The sequence below is a fragment of the Pocillopora damicornis genome, chromosome 8, assembly GCF_964200805.1.
Source record: "Pocillopora damicornis chromosome 8, jaPocDami1.2, whole genome shotgun sequence".
NCBI classification, from domain to species: Eukaryota; Metazoa; Cnidaria; class Anthozoa; order Scleractinia; family Pocilloporidae; genus Pocillopora; species Pocillopora damicornis.
This window is the reverse complement of record NC_142677.1, coordinates 23,528,064-23,554,054: the sequence shown is the minus strand read 5'-3', so window position 1 is coordinate 23,554,054 and position 25,991 is coordinate 23,528,064. Positions and strand designations below refer to the sequence as shown.

Genomic DNA, 25,991 nt, shown 5'->3' with positions numbered 1-25,991 from the left:
GTTTTCTGCTGCCTTAGGTTATTACAAGAAAGCACGTCGGGATATATTCATGTCAGTTTGCTGGTGAATTATTTGGATTTAATTTTTGGGTGAGGCAGGACTACATAATCCAAATTATATACTCCCAGTTCAAGTTAGTCTGGTCAGAGATTCCACGCATTAGCGTCAAAACTCTTCTGACATTTAGCCGTTTTCAGTGCAATGAAAAAAAATTGGATTCCGCCTTCTCAAAAACTGTGAAAACGTATTATAAACGTCTTCTTCTTTTCGGAAGTAGTTCTAATAACTCAAACGTGAAAGAAAGATTCTAACTTTAATCCGGCCCTGCATTTCAATCGAGCATTTTTGATATGTCTGCAAGGACTAGATTACGCCAGTATATATCAATGAGGCAAACAGACCCATACTGAAGGTTGATTGGGTTCAGAGAGGAGGGGCAGTTTGCTTGGAACAAATTTTAACTCGTGACATGTAATTTCCCGTGGACAACCATGGGACGCGGAAAAAGTTTGATTAGCTTGAGCTAGCCGCATAGAGATGAAATTTAGAAATGAAGGAACATCCTAAATCGTGACTCGATCTAGTTATGTCCGTGGTCGCTTACAAGAATATACTTTTGAATACAAAATTTCATGAGAGTTCAAACAGGGCACAGTGAAGAGAGTCCAAATAAAGAAACTTACATTTAAAGAATACACGATAGGCGCCCTCAAATCTCGCTTAACCATCATTTTGAATCCCGCTATGCCGTGATAACGGTCTTTCCGAATGTGTTTATTGTTGTTGTGGTTTCAGACTGTTTTTGTTCTCAGGCACGAGTGCTCTTTACAAAGAATGAAATGAATCAAAGAGCTCAGGTCACTGAACAGGAATGGCAAACAAGAAAATTTAATTCTTTTGAAGAGAGAACCGGTTTTATTTGAAGTAGCAGTCTATCACAGCACTCTGCTATCACTGACTTCACGCATGATCAAGACTCTTCAACGTGACAAATTTACCTCTCGCTCAATTCGACTTCATAACATTTCCTTTCAAAGAGTACTAATCTTAACAGTCGAGTTAATCTGCATCATACATGATTTTTTTCGTCCAAGCTAAACTTGGATTTGTCAAATATCATAATGATAAATAATTCAATATCCAGCGTTCCAGATAGTAACAGGTCCAACTGGTCGATGTTCCTAAAGACGCGCTAAAAGCTAATGAATGCAATGTTATTCTTACATATCTAATGCAGTGTTGGGCCTTTTTTTTATATAAATAAATACTAAACTTATCTCAACAATTTACTCCGCTAAACATATGATATTAATCAACTGAATGCTAAGGTCAGGAGTTATTACAACCGCAGGCTCTGGCAATTTTTGACAACTTTTTTTCACGTTATTTATCTACAGTTTGCCCATTAGAAGGAGTGAGTGGTGTTGATAGTGAAACAGTCTCGAATGAAAACATCCATAAACTCACTCTTGTGACATTTGGAGCAAAAAAAACATCATGAAATATGTTCTATGTCGTTTCGCGTTGTTCTGTAGAATTATCAGCCAAGCTGAGTTACTTCTGTATCTCTTTTCATGGTCAGCCGTAACAAATTAGCTTTATAACATTTTTGAGCTCGTTACTAACACCACTGCTACACCCGCCATCATCTTCATCGCGACGTCGACGCCGACGGCGGTCATCACATTCGTCATCTTCATCACGACGACGACGTTTGCGGTCGTCGTCTTCATCGTCTTCACAGCACTTGCCTCCTGAACTGGGCTCGAACGTCAGAATAAGAACGCGGTCATTTTGCCCGGCAAGTATTCGAAGCCCAGGGATGTTGATTGAGTTAGCTTCGCCTATTCCTAGGCCGATAACTCTTGCATTGAAAGTCTGGGAGGAATTAAACAGATATCATTTTAGAACTAAGACAGGTTAGATTTGTTAATCTAGTATTTGTGAATCAAAAACGGAAATCTCATTAGGACCAACAACAATTGAGAGAGTAGTATGTAAATTTCCTGAAGCACTAGGAGACGCGTTCGTTCAATTTTCTCATTGTTTTGATTTTGCATTTGATAGGAGGTGTGCGGGTTTTTCCAGACCAATGTCATCACGCATTATTCTCGAGTTCGGTAGTCAGCTAAAAATTGCTCCTTATTATTAAGAGCAAATCGAGATATTGCAAACACTGACTGAAAGACTTGTAATGATTTGAATTTATCGTTCAACAGTGTTGAACGGCCGTGCAACAGTCGAAGCTTCGCGATTAACGACTGACAGCCACTATTACGCCATGAAAGGCAATCAGGAGTCCAATTCTAGACACTTTTTTCGCTTAGAATCCGGAATCCATAGCTGCGATCCTTTTTTATAGTCATCCTTGCTCTTATTCTCTCTCCATATCTCCTCCATTAGGAACGAGTTTTTTGTTATAAATAAAGATTGAAATTTAAAGTTTACGTGAACTTAGATTGGAACTGAATTAATACGAAATCAAATGAATTTTAAAGATTGAAAGGAATGGAATGGAATCCGGAATCCGAACAAGTGGAATATGGAATTCAGTACGATTTGCAATGTTACAACTGGGCTAGTAAACACTACAACATTACTAATCATTTCCTCTACTATACTCACATCTCTCAATTCTTGAGCGGGGAGAACAAGTGAATCAGTTCCATTAAAATTAACACCATCAGTTACAAAAACGACTACTTTTTGTGCTGTATCACGGTTTGCGGAGCTAAGTAAATCCTTAGCTTCTTCTATTACTGTATCTATCACTGTAGAACCAGCCGTAAATTGTAAGCCGTTAATCTGTGTCTTAATCCCAGATCGAGATGTTGTTACTTTATCACTGAAGCTTGATGCCAGACTGTTAATCTGGTCATCAAAGGCTAAGACGATGACCCGCGCACCAGATGTTTTGGAGATTTTGATGTTATCCACTAACGTCGACAGAAATGTCTGTAGTTGTGTGAATTGATTGTCGTCCATGCTGCCAGACACATCTGCTGCTATTATGATGTCTAACTTCTTACTGCATAAATTTGCTGGGAAAGGAAAGGAAAGGATGAATCAGTCATAGAGCATGGTTAACAGAGCTCAAAACATATAAAGTAAGCCCAGCCAAAACCCATATCTCTCCACGCACTAGCGGGTTTAAAAAGAGTCACTATTTTCTTGTTGTTAATCATTGCCGGTCCAAGAAGCATCATGCAGTAACTTTTACTCTAAAGAGTTCACCGCATATAGAGCAGTTTTCAACTGATCAAGTTTCAAAAAACCAAGACCAAATTAGTCACAACTACCACTTAGAGCAAAGGTTTCCGTCATCATGAAACCAGTGAGAACTTAACGTAAAAACAGATAGCCTGGTTGAGACGTGAGAAAACGCGAGTGACCAAGTCGGGATTGGCTATACTTTCCTTGGTTACAGTTTGATTGGTTGAGATTGTGGTGCAAGATCAAAGTAAAGCAAAACCAAAGCAATGCAGGATCATTTTCGATACTCAATTGAAAAATGCTCTATCTATCTTTTCAGTTCAATCCGGTTTTAGTAGGTGGCCCGGGGAAAAAGGAATGTTTTGCCCCAGAACTGAAAATCATAAGTGGGTTATGTTATGATTGAAGCAAGACAAGGGAATTGTTGTCATAAATTGAGACACTTCAGCCTTCAAATTTGCTATTTTCATTTCATGAAAAAATGAGATGGTTGAAATTGAACACGGATCAGAGTTCATGTATTCGTGACAAGAAGAAAGTCTTGGCTGTCTTCTACCATAACAACGCCAGCTATATCTGTTTCACTGACGTCTTGGAGGAGTGGCTAGCACTAAACTCTAGTATGTTTATCTTAATAAGAGTTATGACATCAAAGACGGCACAAAAATGTGCCAGGCTCGAGAAACTTGGCCAATATAAGGCAGTTCAAACGCCAAGGAGAGTGAGTAGCATATTTTTCATTATAATTTTCTCCAAAGTTCAACCTATTTTCAGATGGCGATAGTTGTCTATCGCCACACCCAGACACATCCTTGAAAACTTCGAAAACCATTGACGCTGATTCAGTGTTTCCAAGCGATATTTCGCTCATAGGAAGACATTTTCACTGCTCATAAATTTTGCACGTGACCAGGACACGTTCACAATCAAATATTATTAATTACAACAATATGAGACCTTTTATGAAAAGAAAGCACGCTTGACCTGGTGACTTCACGATGCCTTTTTCAAAAGAATACTTTTGTGAAGAAAAATATTCAAATTGATTTTAAAGGTGAAACATATTACCTGTAGTGTTCAAAATAATACGTAGCTTTACCAATGTCTCGGAGTCTAGTAACAGAGCATGCGTAGTATCTAGCTGTGTGCAGTTTGACACTCATCACAACAGCTCTAACGAAACAGAATGCATGACTTTTCATGACTGAGTTATTTCGTCTTCATACACTAAAAATGAATTGAAACATGAACTTATCGAACATACATCAAGTATATATACTGTCAATCCGCTGGTGATAAAAAAGGAAACTGTTTCGAAATAATTGTAGGATTTACTGCACCAGGACAGAACCGATCTAGCAGTTAAAAAAATTATTAATGTAACTTGGAAATTATTTTGATCCCAGAATGACCTTATTAGCCTTCCAAGTTGTTGTTTGTTGTCATATTGTGCGGAATTTGGGTAAGCTAAATTATTTTAGTTTCCACTGATAAAACATCAGATTATGTTCCCCTATCCTTCTATGAATAGCAACTTCCTTTATCAGTGATTGCACGTCATTCCATGCACTGTTAGACTTAATTTCCACCATATCTTTAAAGTTACTAGTATTTAGTTGCATACCAAAGTGTACATCATCATTTATTTCTTTTCCTTGTCACGTGAAGCTTTGACTGGGCTTCAGGATAGCATTTCTGACTAGTGACTGAGTCACAATTGTGGTTTACCGCGGCACTTCTGTTAAAAATAAGCTTAACTTCTATTTCCGGCGGTGGTTCCAAATCGAGCAACAACAGTCAAAGGGATTTCCACTCTCAGATATTGAAAGGAAACACCCGTGTAGTTTTTTTTAATCAATAAGACGAAGCTATATGAGTTTAACGGAAGCGACGTTCCAGAAGTTTCCAAAACCACTAACAAAAGAAAAGTTAATTTCACCTCTCAATGAGTTTCTAATTGTATACTCTTTCAACTTTTTAAACTTTTCAACCTGATCGAGGTAATGTTGCAAAAAAACCCCTCTAACATAATATCATAAATCGATTTAAAAACTTCAAAAACACACCAGAAACACACAGGCATTTTTTTATTCAAAGAGTATTTTTGGTATATAATTCATTGGAAAGACAATTGATATTAGCACCCTTCATGGCTGAACAATACAAATACTAGAAGACTGTTTATTTCGTTGTTACTTTTTGGTTTATCATATCTTTCAAAGAAGGGATAAAGAAGTTTGCCAAGCTTTTGTCGTATTTACCAAAGAGGGAGGCATCAAATTCAAGTTGCTAGATTCACTTTCCCAAACTGGGCCGCGAAAGTCCATCGAAGTCCATTGGACAAAAATGACGATATCATAATAACCTTCATGAGTTGATCAATAAAAGACTGATTTCATTCTAGGATTAAATATTTGCCTTATTGCAGGAACTGAACCAATTCGTTATTAGTTCTAATTTTATCTACAACCTGAAACTATGATAGAAATCGGCATCTGAAGGTGGTTAATGGCTCCAGGAGAAAAAACGTTTCCATAACTTAAGAGCGAACAAAGTTCTTGTCACGAGTGCAATGATCATATCTCGTCCTGAATTTGCTGTATGCGTTTTCAATTTGCGCCTTTACAAAAACACTTGAAGCTGAAAAAGACTTTTTTCTAGTTATAATTAACTTATCTAAGAGGTCAATGATAAATCTGTTATTTTAGTTGCCCCGCCGATGCTACAAAACAGTCTCTTTAGAAACCCAAATTCTCACCGCATATTTAGTTCACTCTCAGGGAGGTAATATCCTTGAATAGATACGACTTTGAAATTTAACTTTTTCGCCAAGCCAGTTTCCAGGCAACTGGTACACGACAGCATCATACAAAACCAAAAAACTTGCGAGTGAGTTAACAGACTAAATGAACTCAGAAATAGGATAAAACTATAACTTTTATAAAAGCATGTACTCACCTCCTACTTCTCCGCTAACACACAAAACCACAAGGATCAGAGCAGCGCCAACAACTAAGAGGTTAAAAAACACAGAAAGGCGTTAAAATCATGCCCTAAAAACCTGCACTTTACGCCTTGTATATGTGAAGCTTGTTTATAAATCCAGCCAAGTTATTCTGCGATAAATAAAAACATCTTACTTTTCCTCGCCATGCTGAATTTCTGCCAAGACGGCAACTTTCGTCTAATATCTACAAGCTCTACTGAAGTAATAAATGGGTCACATTTTATTCTAGTCTACTTTTATATTGAACCGACCCGCAAGCACTCAAAATCTGTCATTTACTCTTTCTGTCCAATAACCGGCCAGTATTGCTGCACTCGTCTTTTTATCTTCCTTTCCGCGAACGTACGCGTTTTAATAATAGATACAAGCGAATATTTCATGGGAATATCAATTTTTCTTAATGATCTAGTGTTGTCATGTTGCATAATTCTGTTTCCTGTGGATTTGAATGTTGTGGATTTCTTTCGCTTTTTTTTATTAAATTGTACTGGTGAAATTACTCAATATTAGCTAAATATTTGCAACTTAAGGAAAACGTCATCACCTTCCAAGATAGTGGCTCTTTCAAACAACTTTGAAGAGGACATCGTGATGTTATCAAATTTTTTTCGTGGGAAAAATTATGTTAAATGATGACCATTCCTCTAGTAATTAAAGATATCAAAAATATATCTACTGTTTAAATAATGCAATTTCTTGTTCTCTGTGTTATTATGCTGTTGGAACTCCATTCAAAGAAAAGAAAGGGTTTTTTTTTAACTTTGGGCACAGAAGTACAGTTATATTGATTGTCCAAAACGCATGAGAGTAGAGCTCTCACGTTCTGTAGGTTTACCGGTGTTGGAACCCACGCCAGATGTTGTTACACGGAGCAAAATGCAAGGTTTGTAGAACAAGAGCCGAAATGTGGGTTATTCATATCGGAGTTAGGTGTCCGCCCAACTAGCCTAAGAGGGTTGTTCATGCTGGTAAACCGATAGAATAAGCATTCTTCTGCTTTTGAAACTTTTAGTTTTCTATGATCTCACCACTTTAAAAAACGAGACACATTTTGACCAATAACTGCATGGAGTTGCTCAATTATTTCGTGATTTAAGACGGACTTTCCGAGAGGTTGTCCGAATTCAATTACTCTTGCTCAAATTATAAATAACAACGATATAAATAATTGCCTTTATTCTTTTCAAATCATAACAATTACCAATTGCTTAAGCCAACGTAACGATCGTCTTTACTTATTCAATTTTCTCAGGTGTATTAAGACAATTATCGGCTAATCAGAAATACAAAAAGACCCCCCTGGATGATGCGTTCAACATATTGCTAACCAGGAGAGTTTTATCACTCTGGTCTTCAAGGTGCCTTACTCTTTCATGGCCTGTAAAGTTGGAAAAGTGATCTCTGAATATTTAATTTTATTTTATGGTAGACACGAAGAGGTTCTTCACCAAACTTAATAACCGCTTAGGTGGAACACTTCAGTAACAATAGAAGTTACGTCTCATTCACTAATTAGCGTCAAGATCGGTGAGGGTGAACCGTTTAAGAAGTAAACTGAAAATTTGCTCTAACTCAGTTAAAGGTTGAAAACAACTGATCAGTGGATCCTTTGCAGGAATTCTGTTTACATATGCAATTCTCTGGTCAAAGGCTGGTTATTTATTTTCTAACGGTATGCATGACTTTTAGTTCAAGGCAGACGTTTTCGTAAAACAATCATTCATTTTCAATGCAAGGTAGACATAACATTGCTCCTATTGTTCAGCTCTCATACTTTACGGTTGGTGCAGCGAAGTACATCACTCCATGAAAGACTATTCTTTGGAACACTTATTCACAATAATCACTTTTTCTCGACATTCGTTTGTTTAGACACCAGACACTCACGGCTCTGGTATTTCAGGTCGGTCCCTTTACGTAACACTACATATACTCAGCAATATCTTGGATGGTTTGTCCGGTAGATGCTAAGGAAATTAAACGCTTTGCCGCTCATTCATCCGCTGGCTTTCTCAAGGTGAGTCAGCGAACACCCACGTCGATTACATACTAAGCAGCTACGGAAAATATTGAAGAGTTTGTATTTGAGAGTGCCATAGGAAACTAACGGCCTTGGATAACTTGTTTTTCTCGAAATGCTTCTGCCTTTTATTACCGTCTATCCGTTTTTTACTTAACAGTTTTGTGGTGAACTTTCAGCCAATTTCCTTGGTTTTCAACTCACTCCGAAATTCCTAACCCATGAAAGCGTGTAATCAATCATGGTTTCCAAACAAACTTTGATATTTTCGACGTGATCACTTTTACGCAACATAATCTTCACCTGCTCGTCGGGTCTTGAGCTGTGAATGCCGTTTATCAATCCATTTCCTTTCCTGAAGAAACGCCCATATGAAGAAACTGTTGAATATCCAGCACCACTGTTTATTAAAAAAATGATTTAAGGTGCCAGCTACCGTTACGAAACGCACATAGTTTTATGCCTCGCCCTGTTTCGAAATGATCCTGTTTTGATATCAAACATCAACAACATATTTGAAGAAAGAGGCCTACATCTACCGTAGGCATCCGAATATTTTCGCAAATTATGAAGCAACCTCGCCCTTTGATCAGCTTGAAAAAAAAAACTGATCATTTGACCAACGACATTGATCTATCTTTGTCGTGCTTGTCCACACGAAAATACAGTGGAATCAGTTGTTTAGGGCCAATATAATTAATGATTGCCTCTCAACGGTACACATATGATCATAAATTAAATTGTCGATTGTTTGATAGTTGATTGAGTTTACAGAGTAAAGTTTGACATGATCTAAGCACGTCAAAACTTCGTTAGTGGACTGCAATTTCTTCAATTCCATGTGACGAAAAAAATGCACGTGCATGTTGAACAGCAATAGATTTGAAATTAAGAAGATTTTACCTATGAGTGATTTCGTTACATTATAAAATTGAAGTCTGCGATGCGTGATCGTTAATCAATGCTTTTTTCCGTTTTTAATTAGGCAAGGAAAATGACGTTGGCACGAAATGCTAAAAATGGCGTTCCCTTCCGCTCTGCCCTCCGAATACTTTTTAAAGAGATTTTGGTAGGTCTTGAATGAATGTAAACGTGTTGGGAAATCATAAACCATGACATTTTTTTTCTTTCCGTCACGCGATATCTTAATGTCGCTAGTTTCCCTTTGGAATTTTTTAAGTCAATGATTGCGATCCTTAGAGTAAAGCTTTAAAACAGCACGTTACCTATTTTATGGTCAAAACCGCACTCCAGATATTCTGGTCCCTAATTGGTCCTAATTAGCTCATTGATTTGAACGACGGTCTCGATGAGGTCAACTGAGTGCATCAAAAGTCCAAAACGAACCCTTTCTTCCCCCCCTCTTTTACTCCTGTGATACCTTACTCTTCTAAGAAAGAGCTTGAGCAATGCAGTGGCAATGCAGTAAAGCTATGTTTTCCGCAATTCATGGAAAAAGTTTTCGTTGATCATGCGTTATTAGTGACATTTAGGTGTGGTGGTTTTTTCTCGTTAGGCAGTCACTCTAAAAAAAGACCATTTCATCGACAAAATACAAGTGGAAAAAACAGTATACGATACAGCTCTAGATATAGTTGAACTGTTAACCATAAGAACTCAGCACGCCTTAATAAATTTCCGTGAGTGAACAATTACTTCGTGAAATCAGCAGTTCCTATTTTCACCGGATCATTTGCAAGTTAAATTTCCTGGTTAGAGAAGGTCGAAGCCTCAAACCTCAGCCACCTTTGACGATCAAATGGTCTTTATCGATACATTAGTCGGGGGCTTCAACCTCTCAGTTGAGTTTAACAGATGGTCAGCGAAAAGCCTCTTCAGAAATTGCTGAACAAAGCTGACTTCGAAATTATCAGCCCGAGGTTTATTAACTGATATCAACTGCGGGAATGTTGACAATTTACAAAAACAATTAAGACGTATTTACGATTCAACTCTTGATCGGCGGCCTTTGAGCGGTAAAGTTTTTTGAAGAAAAATATTAGAATTAAAAAAAAGACTGACGTAAAGTGGTTGGAAATGAGTCAAAAACGGAAGTCTGAAAAGGAGGGAAATATGTCTGAGAATTTTGGGTATTTGCGGTTGTGGTGAGATTGAATCTCTTACGACTTGTCGGTTCCTCTCAATTCTGGCCAAGTCATTTGGTTACTGTCCTTCCCTATTCATGTTTTATTTTGAATTTTCTGAAATTCCTACATGTACTTTTTAACGATGGAAAGTGTGCATTCTTTGTAGAACAAAAGCAAAGCCATTTTATCAAACTCAATGATACAACAACGGTATTTGATGTCGTAGGAATGCATGACAGGAACAAGTAGTTTGACGTATATAGACAGAAGAAGCGTATTGAATATGTAGTTAATGTGTCTTCACGCCAGTGAAATTGATTCCTATCTTAATTAATGATTAGAAGAGTATTTAAGCTAGATTAACAAAACTTAACACAGCTAGCTTCATTACAGCCAAGCTCCAGTTCTTTTTCAAACTTATACTATTCCGTGACTTTCCGTTAGCTTTTCCTATAACTCAGTCGATGTTCATGACTTACGACCTAAAGATTGTTTCCAGAAAAAAAGTGAAACTAAAAACCTTTCAATCAAAGTTATAGGTCTCAAAATGAACATAATTATCAATTCTCTTCCAATTTTTTGGTGTGCGGGCAATAAAAAAATTTTTAAAAAAGTGTCTTTACTTCTATTACATTGAAACACGTTAAATATATCATGTATATAAAATTTCATACATTAAATATCAACAAATAATTTCTTGGCTGCCAATGATCACTTTTTATACATTGTCAGTATCAACTTGACCAGTTTGTAATTCTTGACAACAACATGATGAAGAAGATGAATTGTCGTCTGTTTGCTGTGAGTCTTCTTCGAGTTGTCTGTAGGAGGGGAACTGGGTAATAGTAGAGCTAGGATGACTGGGTGTGGGTTTAAGGTTGTAAACAATGACGCCCAATAATACTAATGCTAAAGATCCAAGGTACAGTGCTGAGAACTGAAACAAAGACAATATGATGAGAATTCTGTCATAAAATGTTTTCTAAAGAACTGCTATCAGCCATCCTTGACTTGTTTACATATTTCATCTCCTTAAAATATCCATACTTTATCCAGTAGACATGAGATGAGAATAAACAGTCCACAACAGGGGTTAACCTTATATTATACCCTTGGATTTCCCCTGAGTAATTTACAAGATAATGATCAAGAAGTAAGAAGAAAGTCTGTCTGAAATCAATCTTGCTATTTTCACAGCTATGTCACTACCCAACAGTTAAGTATGAAGTGAGGGTGAAGCATGTAGTGAGTCTGGAGCATGGGAAACAATATGTTTTTGCTTCCTCTTCCCCCTTCGTCTATGCATTCAAGTTTGGCAAATCCCCTACAGCCCTTTCCTGGCTTGTGCTCTGGAATTATTCATAAACGATGTGGAAGGTCAGTCAAGTGAATATTAAGAGATAAGTGACTCACCTTGTAATGGAACAGAAATAATCCACAGAGTAAGCTGTAAAAGTCTGCTGTCAGTAGGGACAAGTTTACAACTGTGGCACTGCTGAACTTTATAGCAACAGGTACCAGGTTATACAGCAGAAACAAACAAAGTCCAAACCCAATGAAGTATAAAACTGAAAAGGAATTTAGGGCTTGATTAATTAACTAATGGCATTCAAATGCTAAGTAATCTACAATAAAATAATTATATATTATAACACAAAGGAAATATTTTAGAGCAATCAGTGTTTCATAACATTTCATCTTTTTAACCAATTTAATATAATTGTTACAAAAGACAAGTAGTTAAAAAAAGCTCAATCAACCAACCAATTTTATAATCCCATTCAATGGCTGACAGTTGATTTCTTTCAAGAATCATCCTGATGAGAGAAAAATATATTAAGAAGAAATGTTACAATAAGCTGACCATATAAATAAATGCATGTTTGGCAGAACAAAAATAATGGAGATTCCCTTTGAGGCCTTTGCCACCACAAAATGAGGTTGGCCCCTTTACAGTCCAGAACTAGTAACAAACATGTTCAAAAAAATGTAATAATAATAATAATAATAATAATCATCATCATCATTAATTCATAGCATAAAACTCACATCTGAATTGCTGAGATAAAACTCCCAAAGAGTCCAATCATGCCAAGAAATTCAACTCTACTAAAGTTCTTTACTACAAACTCCTCTGCAACATTCGAAATTCCATACATGATGGCTCCACACAACACCAGAACATCTCCTATGGCTTGATTTTTACCTGTAAAGGAGCAATATCATAAGGGAAATTATCAATTAAAGAAAATCAGCCTCTTAATCATTTACATTTAGGCAGTTGATACAACTTGGAATCTAAATAATATTGATTAGAGACATCAATATACAGTGTGTAATACAACATGACATCAAGAATTTTTGGTCATTGGTTAACAGATTTGCTGAAAATTTTTACTGCAAATCAAATGAAAATGTGTAAAAAGGAATTAAACTGAACCAAATGAATCATTTTGCCTTCTGCAAGAGAAGGAAAACAAACCTTTGGAGAAAAATTTAAGGAAGGATGGAGAAGAAGAATTAAAAAGAATTTAAAGAAATGGACAGCACTATAATAAGCATTGCAATTCAATAAATTACCTGCAAATTAGTGAGACACACATACCCAAACCTATTAAAAAAGCCTGCCCACAAATTCTTCTTTAGATCTTTTTTTTCACACTTATTTACCCTAAAGATTGGAAAGCTTATTCTCCCAAATGATGACTTTCTCTAGTTACCTATTTCTGACACTTTGGTGTTTCTTCAAGACAATATCTTTTTTGATAAGTGTCTACTTAATAATTTTTTTCTCACCTGTCTGATTAAAAGTATCAATTACTAAAAGTGCAAAGTGAAGAGAATTCATTTAATGTTCACTCGTAGAATTGAAAGTATAATTGGACTGTATTTGGGCTGATAAACATAAATTTACAAATTTTTTTATTTCTGAGTTTTACTCACCTGGACCATAATAGCGAGAACCAAAGTAATCTGCTATGACAAGACAAGTGATGCCAGCTAAACAGATGAGTACACCAGAGTAATGGACAAACTGATAGCGTACTTTTAAGAATATCCAAGATAGAACTAAAACTGATACTAATGAGAAACAGTCCAAGACCTGTCAAAAATAGAAAGAGTCAATTGATCTACTTGAAAAAATGTCCTCAAACCATATGAATAAGCTGATTGTAATAAGCCATTGTTTATTACAAAGGAAGGAAATACAATGATATAGTGTTTAGCATGTTGTACTCCAGCGGAAGTTAGATCCAAGTTTGAGTTCTGACAGAGGTGTCATGTTCCTGGGAAAGACAATGAAATCTTGATGAACCTCACTCTAGCCTGAGTTATAGATGGATGTTGGTTAACTGTGAAATGGAGGGAGCAACTAGTAATGGACCAGCATAATCAAGTGAGGTGGGAGGAATAGCAAAACCCATAAAAAAATTAATGCTGAGAAAATGCTATACCAGTGTAGACCCTTTAGCAATTGATAGAGCTTTGCCCTTGACACAGAAGAGCAGGCACTTTGAAGTAAGATAAACTTGGTGTTTAGCAATAATATTAGCATCAATTTATCCCTGTAGAAGTATATGCCTTATTGGTGTATTCAACAATGATGCCTGAGTTAACAAGTTAGTTTCCTAGAAACTATCAAAACAATAATGTCCCTACACTTACTAATATTTATGTTTGTAATATTAAGTTTAATTTTCTTATTTTTGATGGTGACTCACCTGAATGCTGGTTAAATTTGTGTACTGATAAGCTTTAACAACCAAATAATTTGCCTCAACATCACAGAGTGAAATTAAAAAATATTTCCATCCTGTTTCAGTAAGTCTCTTTTTAAATTCCATAGGATGACAGGCCAGTGTGGTTGTGTGTATAAGTCCTAATAATAAATAGTTCAAGAAACTTTGTGTTGTTGGAATCTCAATGCCATAATCAGATGCCAAGAGCTGACTAAATACACCGGTACCACAAACGAGCCATGACAACAATTGACCAAGGGCAAGAATTCCAAGGAACCTCCTAAAGTGAAGCATACAATAGTCAAAATTCAAGAAGCACAAGTCCCTTGTGACTAGTAGGGTCCAGTTATTAGTGTTCACTTTTTTACTCACACATCTGTTCTAAGAAGTCATATTGTATGCATGGTGTGGTGGCAATTTTCAATGACAGCTAACAGATCAAAACTGATCAACCATGACCAACTTATGCTACTTAGGTCTTACAGCCAATGAGATCACAGCAAAACTGCCAATCAGTTTACATAAAGCAGACTTATAATATACCACTGATAGACAATTTTTGACTTAATTCTGATGATAGCTTTGGCTTAACACCCCGTTGGTTAAACTTCGGTGACCACAACAGTCCTTCTCATAACTACTCTCCCTCAGACAAAATGGCTAAAATTAAAACAATCTTAAGAGAGAGATGTCTTTCAAGATAGACTAAAACAACTTAAAAAGACAGAGTCGCTGAACAGGTCTCTCTCTGGCTCGATTAGCATATAATAGCCTTATTACAGAAAAATTATCGCTGAATTTTTTCACAAAATCAAGGGAATAATTCAAACATCATAAGTGTCACTCACCGCGTAAAAATGCGCTCAAAAAGTGGACGGATGTAACTGCGTTCCACTTGTTCGTCCGCCATCTTGTCAAATTATATTTATGGGCATAATGACCATATTTGGAATAACTGTCTGCGGGGTTGTTATGATAAAGCGAACGCTGACGGTAAAGTTATTTTCGTGGAAGCGTAAAGATAGTTCGCAGGGTTTCACTTTCCAAGGTATTCGATGTTACCCATACTTTTACTTAGGTAAGCAATTTATGAGAATGTTTTTACGTCCATGCCTTCTCGGTTGTCATAATAGATCCACATTGAATATTTTACGACGTACTACTTCAACATTTGGTAGTACAGATCTGTTTCCACCTTGTACATCTTGTTTTGTACTTGATTTTAGTCAAAGGAAGTTAGTTTGTGCTTAACGATAATGTAATTAATCGTTTTGGTTTATTTTCGTTGCAGAATTTTACAGATTTGAACTGAAAACAATTTCCCCACGGCCTGTTGAAATACACATGGCCACATAATAATAAAATTCTACAAAGTACTGAGGATTTCACAAGTCTGAAGATGAGTCGTCAAAGATCTGCAGACGCTGCCCGCTTCAAACCAAAATATTTTTACCAGTTCAGAATTATTTTAATCGGCGACAGCACTGTTGGAAAATCCTCGCTTTTGCGGCAGTTTACGGAAGGGCAATTTATCGAAAACTCCGACCCAACTGTCGGTGTGGATTTTCATGTCAGGGTTGTGATGCTTACATGTGAGTTTTCAACCATTTTACTCAACGTTTGCCATGTTGCGTGTCAGCAATGCACATCGAATTTATCCTCGAGAAATATTAACTATCAATTGTTTTACCTATGATGTAACCATTCTTAGAATGTCGTTGCGAATTCTTTTCCTGTTTTAGGAAGTGTTGCGTTGCTTTTAGCGCATCGTAGTAGAAAACAAATTTTTTGCAAGTGATGTGGATTCGGTTAATTCTAAATTCACGATCGTTTGTCGTGGCTGCATTTTCAGCTTTAGTTGTACATCTTAAATCCTATTAGAATATGAGGCCTTTATGCCTTGTTTAATTTTATCAACGTCCGAATATCCGTCTCAACCATTAGATTTGCACTGAACCGCTACAAAAAATGTGCCTTGGGTAGGTTTACGGAAGCTTTTGAATTAAGAAGTCTGCTTTTACATCTTTATGTAAAAAGATTAGCCGTCACCTGTTGGACTCTTGGAGAAAATGCATTCATTTATACTTGCTAATTTTGTAAGGGATATTTGAATTTCAATTAGGAAATATTTACAGTGGTAATGCCTATATCTACTGTTCTTGTGAAGTGGTTTAACTGAAATCGATCAGGTTTCTTGAAAAGTCATGTACTACTTAGGCCATATTCTTAAATATTGTCTCCAATTTAGCTTTATTTTGCTTGAAAATCTGAGATTAGCCAACGAAGTGTGAAACTGGTTAATCAATTAAAATGATGCTTGCATATTTTAGACGCCATGCCTGAGAAAATCGTTGAAATGTTTAAAAATTGTGAAATATTTTCCAGGTTTTCATGGTTAAAGTATTTTATTCTTGGTTGATTTACATTTTATTGCTGTTGCATTTTGAACAACCTTTCATATGATATTTATATCTCTTTGGAGGAGAGTCACTGGCAAGTCAGGGAGACAGCATTCTGAAATATAAATCTGACTCAAGCCAAGTATTCTAAGTACATAAAATAGAGGACTCGTGTGGTCATGATTTAATGAAGTGTGGAAGTAGCTAAATAAGCCACCTCCTTTTGAGAGGTTTTGGGCTTGTCATTCAATACATGTATCTCTCTGTATTTGTCAATTTCCATATTAATAAGCTATAAGCTCTCCAAACTTTGCTCCTACAAGAATAAATGGGTACCAAAAGGGCTCTTAAATCAATCTGAGATGCAAAGCTATTCAAAACTTTATGCACAGATTTTCAAGTTGCCAAAAAACAATAATTAGTTACCTATGGCAACTGCACTCTATTTTAAGAGTGTGAAAAACAGATAGCAGGCTTGAGATATTAATCAGCTCAATATCCCAGTATTTACTGTAATATATCAGGTGACACAATGAATTGATTTTCTCTGTTTTGTGTTCTTCAGCTGACGTCAGAATAAAGTTGCAGATCTGGGACACTGCAGGACAGGAAAGATTTCGTGCCATCACATACTCATACTATAGAAACACTGTTGGCTGCTTGATTGTTTATGATATCACTAACAGGGAATCATTCCTTAATGTTAAAGACTGGTATACAGAGGCAAAGAACTGCGTAGAGGAAAGTGATGTTGTCTTCATGTTGATCGGTCATAAAATTGACAAAGAATCAATGAGGAAAGTTTCCACAGAGGAAGGAGAACGATTTGCAGAAGCAAACAATATGATGTTTATTGAAACATCAGCTAAGGTTTTATGCAATATCGAGGAAGCTTTTTTCAGAGTGACTGAGGAGGTACATAAACGTATGGAGAGAGGAGACCTGGGACTGAGAGATGGCTGGGATGGAATTAAGGCACTGCCTATGCGGCCCACAGATGTGTTGGGTATTGGACATGCTATTTCAGCTGAAGACTTGCTGGAACATCATCAGGAGTCTAAAAAGTGCTGCATGGGTTGATATATTTTTTTTCCAAATATGCACTAGTTAAAAAAATTATCTTAATCCTCTACAAACTTGCTTCTAAACTAATCTGGATGTATCCCTTTAGCAAACATGTAGAATTTTTACTCTGGTAGAGGTGTAAAAATATTAACACTAACAATGTTCACTCCACAAACTAAATTTACCCAACTTAAAACCTTTCTTAGAAATCAGCTGAGGAATTTTTGTGGCTCTTATTCTGCATTCTTCTGTTGTAAGAGTTCTCCCACTTTTTGTTTGGAATGAACGTAGGGTATGCCCAAGTGAAATAACAGGTTGACAGATAATTTCACTGTACAGATTTCTCACCAAATGTAAATGCTTAAGCTTAAGTTCTGGAGCTATCAGACACTAACAGTTTTGCCATTCAATAGAAACTCCACTTGGAAAACATATATGTGAAGGTTAGGAACTAGAATTTTGTCTTAAATCCTCAAGGCTGGATTGTTAATCATAAATTGGTATTCAATCATTAGTGGGACCTATACAGTAGATAGTTTAAAGCTAGGATAAAAGTTTATCATGTAGTTTTGTGAGTGAGAGAAGTCCTGAAAAGAACCATCATCCTATTTTGACATCATCAAATTGTTTTGATTCTCACTCTGATGATGACTTCCACCCAGGTTGTTGTAGTGTCATCAACAAACATCTTTGTCATTGTCACTCTCACTCTTTAGATGACATGATCAACAATTACAGACTTCACATTTTTAGGAGGATGTTATGGGGTCTTATTTCACTCATTACTTTAAGAATTCAGCCTGAGTAGATTATGTTACTATGGACCAGAGCAAGAAGAATGACCTAACTTAAAAACTAGAGTGAGTGAAATGTAGCAATAGGGATAGCTTTTTTTTCTAAACTTCAGAAAGGTTAAGTTTTTGCCAATTTCTGTGGTTTTTAGTTGTAGTAAAAAGTTTAGAGTGTTTAGGAGAGGAATCTTAACTTCAGGTTATTAACTAGAATGTGCAGATATTGTTTGCAATACTTTTAATTGTATCAGTCAAGAGGTTTTTATTTTGTTTAGTCAGGTGGTTTCATACTATTTTTTGTTACTTTTTATGAGTGGGTTTGGTTTTATTTATGATGATATGAAGTGTATAACTTATTATTTTTACTAATTTTAACCAAAAACAGGCAGATCTTCCAGTTATTGTCAGGTTTGGTTAAATCAAGAATTAAAAAAAAACCATACTTCACTCCTAGTGATTTACTCATCATTTTGTTCTTACATGAATTAAGAGGGACACCCATTTAAAGGGGCAGCTTCGTTCAATGTAGCCCTGGCAGGGTTCTTGGATGAGACACCAAACCATGTCCCCCATCACTTAGTAAAATATGTTCTAGCAGATTGCTGATGTAAACAAGAGATGCTGGAGAGCTGGAGAAGTGAGCTGTTGTCTACCACGCTAATAACATTTGAGTGTCGCCTTGTAATTGGGGGGGGATCTCTAACAGAAGAGAACAAAGAGAATAAAACGTTCTTCTAAGATGATACTGTTAGATGTATTGGGCTGGAGAAGGAAATATTTATAGAGTAAGTCTACAAAGAAGTTTTGACAGGGAAATACCATTGATATTCAGTATATACTTATTTTATTTATAAGTATTAAAGACAATCATTCTTAACACAAACATGATGTAGGATTTATGAACTAAAAAGTCTCATTTGAACCATTTGTGACGACAAAACTCTGAGTGATAATTGAAGTAATATTGCTGTTTCAAAGGTGTTTGTTTTCTTAGCTGAACCTCACAAATAGATGGTGGACAAAGTTAACAACAAAGGCTTACAATTTTTAGTTTGGCAGAATTTGACCAAATAAAGTTTTGTTGAGGCTAACTCATTAACAGTGACAGTTCTAAGGAAAGTAACAAAGTTCAAGGCCATGGTTCTGATAGACAAAGGTGGAAAGGAAGAAACTAAGAAAGTTATTCCGTAAAAGGGATTTGACTGGTGGTGCAACAGAGCACAGCTTTAGAACATCTACACATGGCACAGTCATGTTTAGAACAAAATGCAATCATCAAAAATTCTTTAGTGATAGATACCCACCCATCACCTCATATATGTATATCAAAAAACCTGCATTATACTGCAGATATTTCAGCATCTTCAGGAATGAGGCCAAGACCTTTCAGAGCAAAAATAGCTGCCTGTGCTTTAGCCTGTTTTTTGTTGCCACACACCACTGCAGGCTGGTACTCTACACTGTTCACTAAAACTTTAAACAGAAACTGTTTATGGTGTGCAGGGCCATGATCAAAGACTAAAGTGTAGTCGGGCAGTTGCCATTTTCTCTTACTGCAATACTCAGCCAGGGCAGACACAGGATGCTTTCCTGCAAAGTACGATTGAAAAAAAAGTTTATGAGAAAAAGACACATCATGGAAACATGAACATCACTTTGATACAACTCTCTTAAAGATGGAGCTACACAAACTGTAAGACAAGCAATAGAGACAATAACAGGCTAAACCGCAGTCTCCTCTGCCTCTGGCACAAATAATGAGCAGCCTCCCTGTTACTGTACAATTGCTCCATTCATGTCACAAGAGGGCCAACTAACAGGCTAGGAAAAGTTTATAGTGTAACTTACAAGACACTACATTCTTCAAAAGCAACATCTGAGGGAACAAAGAACACTGCAAAGGTTTAGCCTGCTTTTCAAGTATTGAAATTGGAATCTGTAGTTTTGTCCCCTGCTTACAATATTATTTTTGAAACATCCTCTGCAGTTTCTCTCTTGGCAGGAATTCCTGTGTTAGAAGTAGTGTTTAAGATACCAAGGAAAGAAAGATTTTTATCCACCAAAACAGCAACAGTGAAAGTTTCAATCCAATGAAGATAAACTTATGCTCCCAAAAGGCCTGTATCGACCCTGTACAATATAGGAGTAACAATGCCTTGAAGCTTTTAATTAATAACCTGCGCTTTATTGGTGGATAGTTACCTTCCATTACAGTCCATTTCAAAAATAAAGAGAGGACTGGAGAAAAAGTGGTCATCAACTGATTTTTGCGAAAGAAATATCAAATAATATTACCTCATGGAAGAGCAAGACATTATCTTAGGACAAAATTTCATGAGTACTCTAGTTTCTTCTGTTACAAAAAGCTCCTTTTAACTTGCCAAAAAAATTTGAAAAAAAAAATGAGAAAAAAAATCATAAACTTGATGTATTAGGGACTTGATCCCTTGAACCTGTTTTTTAAGATCATAAGGATGAACTAACCCTGATCCCCATTTCTTAGACTGCATTTTTCCTTTGGATGACTAGGATCCCATTCCAATTATTGTCCTAAGATTACTTTGATCTTCATGCATCAAAGGGGCTAGAAAATCAAATTTGAACAGATTCATCTTCTCCTTGTTCATCATGAAAACAGGTATCATCCCCAAGGAATAATTATCTGAAGGCAACTAATTTAAGTTTGTGCGAAAACCTTTCATCTAACAAGTGGATGTTCACAAATATTTCTCCAGCACTCTCCCCATATTTGGTAAGAACTAATTGGGTGATTTTGTGTCAAGAATGTTCATTAATGAACCCTAAATTTTGAATTTCAGAACTAGCCTGCTTTATCTGAGAACTTTCTTAAACATCTTTTTAATAATAAATGGTGACAGAATGAGATATGAAGTTAATTTCATTCACTTCTCCTTTGATTTAAAGATCAACTGCCTTTTTCTCCCATCCAAAAAAAAAATACACATATACCATAAAATGTGTTAAATTCTTAGGAGGACTATGCTGACTTCTCAGAAATGCAGCTTTTGAATTGTGTAGTATTGCTTTTGAAAATCAAGGAAAATCATACAAAATTGCTTCATCTGCAAGTAAAACTGAGTAACTCATTTGTATTATACTAGTGAGTCAACATAATTTTAGAACTCACAAAAGTTTCAAAACAAGGGTTCTGAACTTCAGTCAGGACTTGTTCAAGAATGAAGGTATCCAGCCACAAAACACACCCAGTAATATTTACCTGATGTCATCAAAAATAAGTCTTTGTGTGATCATCATTTGATGGTACAATCTCCTTGTGGTGCTAAAATTCTCAACATCGGATCAAGAGGCATTGCATATTGAATTGCTTGTATGTAGGCTTCATTTCAAAGGGGTCGATGCCTTTTACTGCTGGGAAAAATTTATTTGTTTCCATGCATTAGCATAGAATGGCACAATTCACTGGGCCATTCTATGCTGTATGACAACACTCTGTGACCATTATTGGAATCTTTTAGTATGTGTGAGCTGGGTAAACAATTTACTGCAAATAGTACAACAGTGACAAAATCAGAACTGAAGCAAAAGTTGCCATCACCAAATAACAAGCAAGAACATAATTACAGTCTGCAAAATGCCATAGCCTTGCTTGCAAAATCAAATCTCTGATTAGCATTTGATTGAATGACTCATTGATTACAGAAAGTGTAATTTTCTAAACAATACAATCTAATTGTGAGTTGTAAACCCCAATTCTCAATCTATCACTGTTGTGAAAACAAGAAGTTCCCACATTATTAATACAACCTTACACAAGAGACCCAAAGAGAGATGTCTAGAGTAAAGGAAAACATGTCAGAAATGTTTTTAAATTATAAGTGCCATGATATTTCTCAAAAAGGGATACAAGGTGACAACGGATAAAGGAAGATTATAAAACCAACTAAAAGTAATAAAAGGCAGAACTACATGTAAGAAGTGTGCACCGACTGAGAAACAATGCTCAGAAATTTGGGTCACAATTTGGTTGGTCAACAAGCAATTCAAATTCCAATGCCTCTACAACAAAGTACTCAAACTCAAACAATATATAATATTGTTAACTAATAATTTTAATCAAAATAATTATTGCTTTAATGAAAGAGCCTTTCCCCCAATACCTCCCTCCCCCTCTGAAAAAAAGAAAAAAAATGCTGGACAGTAGGAAGATGCTTAAATATAAATTAATCTCAAGGGATATACTGAACTAGACAAATCCACTTTTTACTAAGGTCAGCCATTTAACAGTCCTTCTACATAATATTATACATGTCTACTAATCATTTCCAAAACCTGTCAGACATACCCTGAAGATACAGGAAATACCTCACTTAAGTTATTTTCAGAGTCCATTTATATAACTTATGGATCCTTCATTTTTTTCTCCTTTCAATCTAAGGCCCACCTGCTTCAGCCTTTGGCCATAAATTGAGAGGGTAAAAACTTGGTCTGTTAGTTATGATATGGACAGAGACGACAGCCCAAGTCAGTGACAGCAATTTGCCAGATGTCAGGATGTCAATGCCAAGCTGGGAGTGACAAATCATTATGAACTGCAAACAACTTTGAGAAAGTCTTTCCCTTTTACATAAACCATTTCTATACTCTCCACCAAAACAAATTTAAAAAATTTCTTAATGATTATCATGATACTCAGATAATGATGGTGATGTCACTAGTCGGTGAAAAAACAGTCAGCACAAGTTACCTTGCAGGTCCAGAACAGTAGGAGCACCTTTCTTGGTAGCCTTTTCCTTTCCAGCACTGAGACCTTTCCTATCAATTTTGACAGTGAGAGCGATAGGTTCAGCGTAACCTTCTCCTCTTTTACCAATCACTTGTCCAGGTTTCCATCCCATTTTTTGGAGAAGCTTCATGCCAATACCACCAGAAACTGGTGAGAGGTTGTGAAACATGTCCTGCAATCAAGATGACAATTCAATATCATCGCAACCAGAAACAACAGGCATACTATTTAAAATGGCATTTATTGGTAGACATGTGCATGTTCAACATAAACAATAACTATTACTTAAAAGCATAAATCCCCCCTCTTGAATGCTTACAGGTTAGGATTTGCTTTAATTTATAGATAAGTCATAAGGATATTTTCTGTCCAATTCTGATTGAATCTAACACAAATTAGAAATGTTTGGGGTTTTAAAAAGATCAAGAATACATGCACACACAAAGAAATCTACCTTTTTGGCCCATGCCTGGAAGCCTCCTTGCAAATCTTCCTTTGGCAAAAGATTCTTCACAAGCTCTCCAGTAAACTGGCCTGGCTTAACATTTGATTGGCACCAATTCTGCATCTTCATTTGAATCTCCTGGAGAACCAACAGGGCCTCAATGTCATTAGGGTCAGTCTGCAGCCGCCTTTGTGCATCCATTCGCTTAGCAACAAGGTCACTGATGTCCAGTTTCTGAAAGAAGTGGAGAAGGGAATATTTCCCATACAGTTTGTACATACAACAGAATTATCAAAAATGAAAGTGATAATTGAACTAAAGGAAACAAAAACATCAGCTATATACCTCAGCAGAAGGTTGAGGAAATACTTCTACTTTTGGTTGCGTCTGAATTGCAGAGCCATCTATGTTGGCAACCATTTCAGCCCCATCATTGACACCCTCTTTTTCTCTGTGTTTACTTCCACAAGACACAGGAAACTGCTCCTGCAGAGGTTTGGATGACCCTACTTGTGGGACCATAGGCTTGTTCACCTAGATAAGGAAGATTAGTAAGAAAGATTAAGTTCTCTCTCACAATGACCATAAATTTAAATTCAAACCTTAATCAGAGAACACATGCATAAATAGATACATCAAACTAGTTACCTTTCATATCTACACATCAAAATTTTAGTGCTTTCAATCTAGACCTGAGGTTCAGTTTTACATAAAACACATGCACACACTAAAAAAAATGGTGTACATGCACTACTTTTATTAACTTACTGGAAAGATAACAGGTGGTATTGTGATATCTGGCTTTTCTTTAATTAAAAATGGATGGTGTGCCACTGGCTGCGAATCTTCTTTCTTTTCTAAAGTTGTTACACTTGTGTTACTACTGTCTATACTCTCCTTTTCATCCTGTAGCTTTTTACAGAAAGCAGTAAGCTCTGCAATAGTTTTCCCTCCAGCCCTCTGTGCAACTTTTGTCTGCTGTGCAGAAAGATCATTTGCAACTGGTTTGTCAATCAAAGTAGATATTTTATCTGTTATTGGCACATTGGGTACTGATGAAGGATTCCTTGGTTGTGTTTTTTCCTTTGATTTTGACCGAGATCTACTACTCTTACTCCTCCTTCTTTCTCTAGATGCTGATCTTTGACCTCTTCCTCTTGAGTGTGACCTTGATCTGGATCTATGATGTCTCCTGTCCCTAGACAAGGATCGTGTTCTCTTCCTTGGGGTTCTAGTTCTTGATCTAGAGTGTGACCTTCTTCCTCTTGATCTTGAACGTGACTGTTTCCTTCTTGGAGAACTCCTTCTCCTTGGAGGTGACCTACCAGATCTAGAGTATGATCTTGACCTTTGTCTCCTGAGAGATCCTACATTTTTTTTCCAGGAAGGTGGAGAAACCCTTCTAAAGCTTTTAAATACAGGAGATTTATGGCGTGACCTGGAAAGTGATCTTTTACGTCTTGGTGACCTAGAGAATGATCTTTTTCTTCGTCTTGGGGACCTAGATCTTGACCTACTGTTGTATGAATGGGAACATGAACTTGACTTGGATTCAGTTCTTCTGTGGCGATTCCTTTTTGAGTGTGACCTTGACCTTGATCTCTTTTTGGATGTTCTGCTCCTTGAATGTGACCGTGACCTTGGCTTCTTCTTCTTTACAGACTGCTTAGAACTTGATTGTGAGCCGGATTTCCTTTTAGTCTCTCTATCATTGGAATGGGATCTTGAGTCTCTCTCCTTGTTATTTTCAGACAATTTAGACTCTGGGGACTTTGACTTACTCGTGGAAGATGAAGTACTCTTTTTGTTCTCCAAATCTTTTGCATCACTCCCTGAACAATTACTGTTAAAATCTCTCTCCGGGCCTATTTTTGCAGCAACTGGAGTAGGTATCAAGTCATTTTTATCATTCTCTAATCTAATACTTTTAAAATAACTCTCTGACTTTTCTTCTTTGGAATCTGAAGGTTTAGATCCATGAACATCCTGGATAGGCTTTTCATCACAGTTGGTCTGCGCTGGTTGAACAGCGTTACCATACCCAGCAGTGCCATTCTGTGAGGCCAGTTCTCTATCCTTTTCCTCGGTGTCAAGATTTTTGTCTTTCTTAAGAACAAAATCGGTCTCAATTTCATCTGGTGTCCGTGATTTCGATCGAGACTGTGAGCGTGATCTTGACTTATGTTTTCGTTTTTTGTGCTTTTTCTTGTCCTTTGACTTCGACTTTGAGTGTTTCTTGTGCTTATGTTTTCTAGAGCGTTTCTCTTTCGAAACCTCCTCACTCTTTTTGTCTACATTAGAAGAGGACTCTTCATCTCCGTTATTTTCACTACCCTCCTCCATCCTGTATACCGATTTTAAAACATTCGCAAGTTCGTCGGACACAAAACTCATCGTTTTCAGCAAAATAAAGAAATTATATAATCTGTGAACTATACTTGTATCCAGCGCATACCTCT

The 25,991-nt window shown here is 36.5% G+C and overlaps 5 protein-coding genes and 1 long non-coding RNA gene across 11 annotated transcripts; 3 read left to right on the top strand and 3 right to left on the bottom strand.

The window, feature by feature from the left end:
* Nucleotides 1-895: 895 nt before the first annotated feature.
* LOC113671858 (thrombospondin-related anonymous protein) lies at nucleotides 896-6,483 on the bottom strand. The gene is made up of 4 exons (XM_027188118.2): nucleotides 6,354-6,483; nucleotides 6,172-6,225; nucleotides 2,626-3,041; nucleotides 896-1,878 (listed from the first exon to the last, which is right to left on the bottom strand). The coding sequence occupies exons 1-4, from the start codon at nucleotides 6,364-6,366 to the stop codon at nucleotides 1,579-1,581; spliced, it is 783 nt and encodes a 260-aa protein (XP_027043919.2). The 5' UTR covers nucleotides 6,367-6,483; the 3' UTR covers nucleotides 896-1,578.
* A 530-nt stretch (nucleotides 6,484-7,013) lies between these two features.
* Nucleotides 7,014-8,037, top strand: LOC149041869 (uncharacterized). Its single transcript, XR_016179307.1, has 2 exons — nucleotides 7,014-7,103; nucleotides 7,473-8,037. It is a non-coding gene; the product is annotated as an uncharacterized LOC149041869 (long non-coding RNA).
* A 5-nt stretch (nucleotides 8,038-8,042) lies between these two features.
* LOC149041868 (uncharacterized) lies at nucleotides 8,043-11,757 on the top strand. Its single transcript, XM_089180825.1, has 3 exons — nucleotides 8,043-8,237; nucleotides 9,226-9,309; nucleotides 11,525-11,757. Exons 1-3 carry the CDS (start codon nucleotides 8,169-8,171, stop codon nucleotides 11,690-11,692), a joined length of 321 nt encoding a protein of 106 aa, XP_089036951.1. The 5' UTR covers nucleotides 8,043-8,168; the 3' UTR covers nucleotides 11,693-11,757.
* On the bottom strand, nucleotides 10,097-15,053 carry LOC113671570 (solute carrier family 35 member F1). The gene is made up of 7 exons (XM_027187815.2): nucleotides 14,916-15,053; nucleotides 14,050-14,347; nucleotides 13,271-13,430; nucleotides 12,377-12,533; nucleotides 12,092-12,144; nucleotides 11,741-11,895; nucleotides 10,097-11,264 (listed from the first exon to the last, which is right to left on the bottom strand). The coding sequence occupies exons 1-7, from the start codon at nucleotides 14,975-14,977 to the stop codon at nucleotides 11,046-11,048; spliced, it is 1,104 nt and encodes a 367-aa protein (XP_027043616.2). The 5' UTR covers nucleotides 14,978-15,053; the 3' UTR covers nucleotides 10,097-11,045.
* LOC113671577 (ras-related protein Rab-39B) lies at nucleotides 15,013-18,769 on the top strand. The gene is made up of 3 exons (XM_027187826.2): nucleotides 15,013-15,145; nucleotides 15,359-15,659; nucleotides 17,032-18,769. The coding sequence occupies exons 2-3, from the start codon at nucleotides 15,467-15,469 to the stop codon at nucleotides 17,544-17,546; spliced, it is 708 nt and encodes a 235-aa protein (XP_027043627.1). The 5' UTR covers nucleotides 15,013-15,145; nucleotides 15,359-15,466; the 3' UTR covers nucleotides 17,547-18,769.
* Nucleotides 18,770-19,149: 380 nt separating this feature from the next.
* Nucleotides 19,150-25,986, bottom strand: LOC113671516 (uncharacterized). Of its 6 annotated transcripts, none has more exons than XR_016179300.1 (7): nucleotides 24,301-25,985; nucleotides 23,878-24,066; nucleotides 23,542-23,766; nucleotides 23,049-23,259; nucleotides 21,561-21,712; nucleotides 20,807-20,906; nucleotides 19,150-19,912 (listed from the first exon to the last, which is right to left on the bottom strand). XR_016179300.1 is itself a non-coding variant. In XM_089180818.1 (6 exons), the coding sequence occupies exons 1-5, from the start codon at nucleotides 25,924-25,926 to the stop codon at nucleotides 20,848-20,850; spliced, it is 2,310 nt and encodes a 769-aa protein (XP_089036944.1). In that variant the 5' UTR covers nucleotides 25,927-25,985; the 3' UTR covers nucleotides 19,150-19,912; nucleotides 20,807-20,847. The 6 variants fall into 6 exon arrangements, 2 of the variants coding, with proteins under 2 accessions (XP_089036944.1, XP_027043535.2); XR_016179301.1 differs by having other exon boundaries at nucleotides 21,561-21,709; XR_003446264.2 differs by lacking the exon at nucleotides 20,807-20,906 and having other exon boundaries at nucleotides 21,561-21,709; nucleotides 24,301-25,986.
* Between the last annotated feature and the right edge of the window lie 5 nt (nucleotides 25,987-25,991).